The 9,279-nt window shown below is 29.9% G+C and overlaps 1 protein-coding gene across 1 annotated transcript; it reads left to right on the top strand.

The window, feature by feature from the left end:
- Nucleotides 1-7,225: 7,225 nt before the first annotated feature.
- LOC132173083 (pectinesterase inhibitor-like) lies at nucleotides 7,226-7,801 on the top strand. The gene has a single exon (XM_059584658.1). It carries the CDS (start codon nucleotides 7,270-7,272, stop codon nucleotides 7,798-7,800), a length of 531 nt encoding a protein of 176 aa, XP_059440641.1. The 5' UTR covers nucleotides 7,226-7,269; the 3' UTR covers nucleotide 7,801.
- Nucleotides 7,802-9,279: the final 1,478 nt, after the last annotated feature.

Below are 9,279 nucleotides of genomic sequence, written 5' to 3'. Positions count from 1 at the left end.
TAGACTGTGGCCAATCTGAGAGTGGTCCTTTTTTTATTTTTTATTTTATTTTATTTTTTAAAATTTGCCAAACGGAATTTGTTACATCAAAAGGGTACAAATATTGAATGAGGTTGTGAATACAATTTGACATCATATCATTAATCATGATGGAAAATTATAGAGAAAGATGACCTCTAATGCAATAGGTCGGAAAAAACAACACATCTCCACCTCCTTGCAATTCCGTAAGCCGTAAGGCACATCTTCTGCATACTTTTTTTGAATAACTTCGACTCAAATCTAAATCCAATCCATGGAAGTCGTTGTGGAAAGAGCTTAAGATTCTCTAACTTTGCCCCACACTAATTTCTTTCAATTAACCAATTCTGTTACATTTTATGTTTATTTTTTTTATTTTTCAAAATGCCCAAAATACGGGTGTGTTTTATTTATTTTTTTTTTTATAAAAAATAAACACCTGAATTTTTACAAAATTTTTATAATAAAAAATAGGGGTATTTTGAGAATTTTGACAATATTTAACAGGAATTCTAACAGAATGGGTAATTAAGTAAATTGAAAGTTTGATATCCTTAATTGAAATTATTTAAACTTTGAGAATAATGTCAAAACAAGTGAAAGTTTAGGGCGGTTTTATGAAGTTTCAAAAAATAAAAATAAAAATAAATGTGTAAATTCGATGGTATGAAGATACAATTGTACTCCTTAGATAAAAAAAAAAAAAAAAAAATTAAAACCAAAACAAAACAATAACAAAAAAAATGGGTTAATTACACTTAAATCCCCTCAACTTCCACTCATTTAAACGTTGCTTACACGAACTACTACCTGTCACATTCAATCCATTTCAATTACAAATTATTGGTAAAAAAACCTTTCTTTTAGCGAGCACATTAAATCAGATAGAAAAACACACGCATGACACACACATGCTTAATTTTAATGTGCAATGACAAAAATATCCTTAGTTTAACTTAAAGAAAAAAAAAATAACAATAAAACATAAAATCCACCCTCGGGTGTTGGGGGCCTAAGTAATTCGAGGTGTTCGAACCATCTCATGTGATTCATGGGTGGTCGAGTAATGCATCACACGATGTTGTGGTTCACAAATTTAACAATAACACAATGCACAACTCTACCACAAATCAAGAAGAATCAAAGATTGTAGGGAAACAAAAGAAAAATCATCCATTGTGTAATCTTATTATTGAAAAGAAAACTCATAAAACAACATATTGGGAGACCTCATCTAAGAAAATGCTTAGATGATCTGCATCAATAAAGTCATCTATTGAGTGTATCAAGTTTTTCTATGGAAACCTAATGTAGCATCCTCGGTTGGTCGAGCATCTCTTGAGCTCCCCAAACCAGATTATTGAACTTCTACTTACGAGCATGTTTACCAAACTGAAAATTTACATACGACTCCAAACGACACCTAGAAGGGGGGTTGAATAGGTGTATGAAAATAATACACGGAATTAAAAATTAAACAATCACAATCAATCATTCACCAAAATATATAAAACAGTAAATCAAAGGAGAAGTGTTAGGGAGCCAAACAAATGAACCCAGAAAAATTTTCAAACTGACGTGGCAAGGGTTTTTAAATAAAAAAAATTCAATTCTCTCTTTCATGTTTGCCACTCACGGTTTGCCAGTCAGTTTGAAAATTTTTATGAGTTCATTTGTTTGGCTCCCTAACACTTCTCAAATCAAAGAGACATAGATATTTTGGTGATGAAGAGGAAACCTTTTAGAAATCTCGCTAAAAGTAAAACCTTTCAGGGATAGCCAAACCTAGGAAATCAATCCACTATAGAAGAATAAAGATTATAAGAAGTTTATACTTATAAAACCTTTGCAGTTGATACTTCCCTGCATAAGACAAGGGACCCACTTGACTTTTACTGTAGTAGCCATTTCCATAACTCTACTTAATTTCTACCGCAGTAGCCATTTCCAAAACTCTGGTAGACTTCAGTTGTTTATGATCTGTTGATGAAGGCACAACCTTTAACTCCCAAGAGAGACTAACCTTAACGCTCAATATCTAAACGCTCTCTTAGTACATGAAATTCTTATGTGAAATTCCTTAAATTTTCATGTATAATAGCTCTCTATATATAGACTAAAAGAAAACCTAGTACTAGTTGAAATATGAAGAAAATCTAGTACTAGTTGGAATACGATTCGTCCAAATTTTTGCCCTTATCTCGCGGGATAATTTTGGTATAGTAAACGTCTGAATTTAATCTTATTTCACAAAGATTTGTATAATTTTGAGTTAGCTTTCCAATGCCGCTAGTTTCACCTCAATCCGATTTTGAATCGAAAGTTATGATCCAAATACTGAGACATGTGCTGGATACGAAATTTAATCAAATCCGATTTTAACTCTAATTAAAGAATTTCGATTTGCGCATTTTCTTGATTTAATTAAATTTAACCACATCATATATGCCTTTTATTGTGATTGGTTAGGCTTAACCATATTTTCTAAGTCTTCTCTAGACACAACACCTCGTATGTATGCACTACAGATTGATTGTAGATGAATCACTACAAAAAAATAGGTTTTTGTTGACCAATAGTTTCTGACGTGTCAATATGCTTGACACGTCAGAAACCTTTTTTGACGTGTGTCAAAGGTTAATAAGGTGGGTGTCAAAAATTTCAATTTTTTGATGTGCAAATTTTGACACGTCAAAAATTACTAACATGTTAGAAATTGGCACATCAAAATTTTTTTTTTTTGACGTGGCAGTTTCACTATATCAATAATTTATTGACGTGTCAAAAAGTGGCACGTCACTAAAGTTTAAAAAAATATTAAAAAAATTTAATAATTTTTTTTTTAAAAAAAATCATAATTTATTTATTTATTTATTTTATTATTTTTTTAAATTTCCAGAAGTTTTTTTTTCAATTAAATTTCATGTTTAATTTATCATCAAAAATTCAGTTGCAACTTAAAACCCATATAAATCCCTACAAATGTTGAACACCCATATATATCTAACTATTGAATGAAAATTCCCAAAATCTCATCATGAATTCACTACACAAGTACTCCGATCTCTAAACATCCGGTATAAATTCCTAAAATACTTCAAAGCCCCAAATAATGTTGAAGAACAAATCTAAAAGTTGGTTAGCAAATTTAACAAAAAAAAGAAAAAAAAAACTTCTATATACGAGACCAATAGATTTAGAATAATTAAAATTCAAGCATTTATACCTTAAAATACCTAAATATTCAGACCCCTTCCCTTCTCTCTCCATTTCTCTTTCTTCTTCACATTATATATATATAAGAACCGAAAGACAATCAGAAATAAGGAAGAGATCTCTTCTAGAAGAGGAAAAGAAAAAGAAAAGAAAAAACATGACAAAACAAACCCCATCAAACTTATTTGAAAGGAAGGCTGTGGGCGCATGCGGGAGGAGAAAGAAAAAGAAGAGGGAAAATTACAGAAAAAAAGAAAAGAAAAATGCGTCCAGCTAGGCTCGCGCCTTCTCGATGAGGTTTCTTGACGTGTCACATGTGGCATGTTAAGAATTTCTTGACATGACGTGCCACATGTGACACGTCAAGAAAGTCATCATATAATGAAAGCATTGCATAGTTTTTGTTATTAATTAATAACCATATATATTTTGTTACTTAATATTAATTATTTCCAAATAAATTAAAGAATACAAATTAACGCGCGCGCACACACACACACACATATATATATATAATAATAATAATAATAACTATATATAGTAAAATCATTGCATAAATTTTATTATTAATTAATAACCATATATATTTTGTTACCTACTATTAATTAATAACCATAAATTAAAGAATATAAAGCACATATATATAATAACCATATATAGTGAAAGCATTGCATAATTTTTATTATTAATTAATAGCCATATATATTTTGTTACCTAATATTAATTAATAACCATATACCAATTATACATATATATTATATACATATACCAATTAAATTTTGTTATCTAATATAGGTACCAATTAAATTTTGTTATTTAATATTTTTTTAAAACAAATAATTAATATTATTAATTAATTAATTTGTGATGTGTGAAATAATGGCACGTCAATAATTATTGATGTGTCAAAATGTGACACGTCAAGAAATTATTGTGACACGTCAAGAAAATATTTTGAAAATAATAAGAGAAAAAAATTATATGAGCACTTATTTTAAAAAAAATACTATATACTTAACTAAGATAATACATATATGTATTAATATTCCTACAATATTGAAAACGTGATATGTATTAATACTATATCACTTTAATTAATAACCATATATATTTTGTTACCTACTATTAATTAATAGCCATAAATTAAAGAATATAAAGCACATATATATAATAACCATATATAGTGAAAGCATTGCATAATTTTTATTATTAATTAATAGCCATATATATTTTGTTACCTAATATTAATTAATAACCATAAATTAAAGAATTCAAAGCACATATAATAACCATATATAGTGAAAGCATTGCATATAAGAGACAAGAGCATTAACTAGTTTTATAAAATTTTAATGGGTTTGAATATATCTCTTAATATATGACAACATATACCAATTAAATTTTGTTACTTAATATAGGTACCAATTAATATTGTTATCTAATTTTGTTAACCAATTAATTAAAATTTGTTACTTAATTAATATAGGTACAAATAATTAATATTATTAATTAATTAATTTTTGATGTGTAAAATAATGATGCGTTAATAATTATTGACGTGTCAAAATGACACGTCACTATTTATGGACGTGCCATTTTTACACGTCAATAATTATTAACGTGTGGAAATGCGCCACGTCAATAAAAATTTTATTGATGTGTCACTGTAACCATGTTAATAATTATTGGTGTGACAAAAAGTGTATTACTGTTTGCTACATCAAAAAACACCCTGTTTTTTGTATTAAATGTATTTTGTCACTAAATTTGACAATTTAAAAACCAACACAAACAAATGTTGAAATTGAGAAATCTTCATATAAAAAAAAAAAAAAAAAATTGAATTTTTAGCCCTTTTGACTAACGTTTAGATTGCTCTCAATTTGTTCTAGATCTTATATTTGGAATAAAAATTCCTAACAAAAAGAGGTCTCCCCTTCAAGGAGAGCTTGACTAAACCTAAGATGCTAACCTCAAAGTCTTTATAGAGTTTTATTTCCATGATGAGGGGAGATAATTTGAGTGACCATCATTTGATTTTTGACCTTTAATTTAATAATGCAAAGGATTTCGAGTGTAGTTTCGCCTAACGCGGTCGATCTTGAAGCACATATGACTTTCCAACAAAGAAATTTCTTTTTGACTTTCCAACATCTTGCGTCTCTCGTCAAAGCTGGCCTAAATCAAATAAAAACCATTCCAATTTTTTCAACCTGGAAATTTCACACGTGTTAAATAGAATATGAACACAAGAAATTAGGTTAAACCATAAATTAGTTTATTTAATTATATTTCTTTTTATTAAAAAATAGGAGCAATCTCCTCAGAAATGTGAAAGAGGTCGCGTTTGGCACATGTGACTTTTTTTTTTTGTTTACTTTTGTGATAGGGATAAAAATACTTTGCCCTCTTGAACTATTAGTTATTAATTTATCCCACGCACTGACATGTGTGATACTTAAATATATTAAATTATCATTTTGTTGTAATTTTCAAAAATATCCATGTTTTCTAAAAAAAAAAAAAAAAAAAAAACTAAAATAAAAAATTAGAATTTGATGCAAATATTTTCTATACTAATAGAACCTTACTCTATGTATTTTGGTATTTAAATTTTTATTTTGAATCATTTACTTAAGGAATTCATAATAGTAAAGTCTATCATCAATATGTTTAAATGGGAATTTCCATTTAAAGTGTTTATGGAACTTAAAGATTAATTTATTATATTGTATACGCCATCTCTCCTTGACTTTAGAGGGAAAAGCTGAAGGACGGTCGTAGGTTTCCCACGTCACTCATCTTCAACTCCGAATCAAGTCACTCCTAACATGTGTTTATTTTTATTTTAATTTAATTTAATTTAATTTTTTAATTTTTCTTTCATTCTTTTTATTGCTTGGAGAATTTACCCAAAAAGTCAGTCAAGACACATTGTAGATGGTAACGTATACCGACAGCACAACTTCTAAGGCCTCATGACTGGCTTCGTAGTCTCGTAGTGCATTGAAAAATATTAGTTTTGTCTCTTAATGCATTTTATAGTTTTTTTTATTTATTTTTTTTTATTTTTTTATTTTTTTATGAAAAGTAGTTTTAAATATTTTATATTTTAATTGTTTGTTAAAGTTTTTTGTTTTTTAGTTTTTTGCTTTTGTTTTTGTTTTTAAAAATACAGATGGAAACAAAAGTGTATAAGTATGAACAAAGTTGTTGGAAAATATTTTAAGAGGATTATCTTGATTGACAAGTATATTTCAACTACATTTTTATCTCACAATTATATCACTTTATTAATTTATCAGTTTCCACTAACGTTTAGTAGTTATTAAAAAATAATTCAAAAAAATAACGTTTAGTCATCTCAATGGATAGCGGAAAGATGGGATGTATTATATAACATTATTAAAATAATTCAAAAAATTAATTGAAATTATCAAGTAATTATAAAATAAAAATTTGGTTTATAACGTTATATTTTTTTTTTGTTTTTTTTTTTTATTATTTTTTTTTTAATTTTAATTTTAATTTTTGTCCATATTGTTGATTGACTTCAAATCTTCGAATTTTTCCGTTACTTGCGCCACCGACGGTTGAAACACTTGGAATTTTTGTGGGTTGATAGGGGTAGGACATTTGACGAAGAGAATTGCTGCATCATTTCAGTATATTTTTAGCATTTATTTATTTATTTTTAATTAAGATTAATCTAAAGGTAAATTAAGCATGCCTCACCAGCTAAATATATACTGAAAAAAAATGCAAAATAGCATGAAACAAGTGTGGGTATAAACTAATTAAAGAAAAAAATTAGGCTTTCCTTAAGTCATAAGTGCTGTATTAATTTCTTGCCCACTATATACTTAGGCCAAAGAAGCTGACCACAAATATGGTCAAAGCAATTAAGCAGCCACAATTAGTTCACATTGATAGTATAAAAAGATGGGCAAAGAAACTTACAAGATCAAGCAATAAGCTCTTCCATAAATTAGAAAGCAAAAAAAGAAGAAGCTCTTCTATTGTGCAGGAAAAATGGGCATCAAACAACTTGGTGTTTCTCTTTCTCTCCCTCTCCTTGTGATCTCAGTAGCAATTTTTCAATGTGGGATGGCTGCCAACGAGACTGGGAAGGCCCTAATAACCAAAACTTGTGGTGGCACCGCCTTTCCCGACGTTTGCACCACAACTTTGGAGTCGGATCCTCGGAGTTCGAGTGCGGATCTCAAGGGCCTTTCTAGGATTGCCTTGGAGTTGAGCATAGCCAAAACAAATGAGACTGCAGGAGTGGCCTATTACTTGCTGAACCATGCATCTGGCTATGCAACATGGGCAGAGCGCTCAGCCTGTTTCCATGGTTATAACATGAGCATCAACAAAATTAAAGAGGAGGGTCTCCCATCTTTTGACCAGGGGAAGTATGATAAGGCATATCAAAGTGTGGATCTTCTTAATCAAGAAGCTGCTCATTGTAGCACCTTCAACATACCAGAGTTGACTGAAAAAAATACATTGTTATCCAGGTTTTCCACTGATGTAAAGACCATTTTACATCTCCTTTTCTGATCATTGCAATTATCTTTTCCATGAATAAAGTATTATGGAGGTTGTGCCATTTCTTTAACTTTTTGTTTTTCGTTCTCCTTTCTCTTGATTTTTATTTTACAAAGATATAACTAGCACTACAAAAATCAATCCAATCCAATATCTACATTTAAATTATCCAATACATTCAATTCAAGCCAATATCTACATTTACATCCAATATCCAATTAATCCAATACTTCCAATATATCCAACATCTCCAATACATCAAACATATCCAATACATCCAATTAATCCAATACATCAAACATATCCAATACATTCAATTAATCAAATACATCAAACATATAAAACCAAATTTCAAACATATCCAATACATCCAATTAATCCAATGCATCAAACATATCCAACCCCATTTCAAACATATCCAATACATCAAACATATGCAATACATCCAATTAATCCAATACATCAAACATATCCAATACATCCAACCCAATACACATATAAAATCCCAATTCAATTTGCATATACATCCAATACATATGAAATTCCAACACAAATTAATTAAACAAAATTCCAACACATATACTACGTTCCAACACAACACAAAACAAAACAAATATATACATCGAAAATACGTTCCAACACAACACAAAAAAAATATACAATCAAACTATTTCTGTTTCAACTAGTCTCAACAAACATATAGTTTGATCTAACTATATACATCAACAAATAGTAACAAAATATATATACAAACAGCGATGAGAAATCACGTGCTCAGTCCAAGTCAACATAGTCATCCCCCAACGCCTAGCCCGCATTACCTGCAAATGAGTTGTGAACTAATGATAATCAATAAAAAAAAAAAAAAATCCAAAACACAGATATACAGTGATTCAAATATACGTTAATTTTAAAATGAACCACGGGAACAATGAGTTGCTAACTGAGAATTTTGTGGAGACACAATTCTAACAGTTAAAGTGATCGATGCGGGCTATAGTCATGTTAACCGAAGAATAACAAAAACAACACAAATATAGCATTGCCTCTGTGGATGTGGATCTAGAGGTTGACGCGAGCATGGCCTCAAGCTGGCGGAAACGGGCCTCAAAGATGGCATCTTTCTCTGTTATCTGAGCTTTTTGTTCTTCAATCTGTTTGGCCATCTCATCCATCGCACGTCTTTGTTGTGTCTGCTCCTCTTCAAGTTCTTTAATCCTATCCGTCATTTGTGAGAACGAGGACTTCCCAGGGTTCTGCAACCGTGCCTAGGATGGTGTATAGTACGAATGTATGCTGCCCCACACTTGTAGAACATTCGGACCCACCTGTCGGACCCTGCCAGCATACTCAGACTTATTTCCGTGCGCCTGAGCATACGTGTTATTCAGTGTCCACTATACCGTCCCTTCAGTCACATTCAACGTCAATGCTAGGTTAGTGGGTATCAATTCCTTTATCCTCTCCTGTACGTTAAATAACAAGTTAGTA

This window comes from Corylus avellana, chromosome ca2 (genome assembly GCF_901000735.1).
Source record: "Corylus avellana chromosome ca2, CavTom2PMs-1.0".
NCBI lineage: Eukaryota > Viridiplantae > Streptophyta > Magnoliopsida > Fagales > Betulaceae > Corylus > Corylus avellana.
This window is presented reverse-complemented; position numbering and strand designations above follow the sequence as displayed.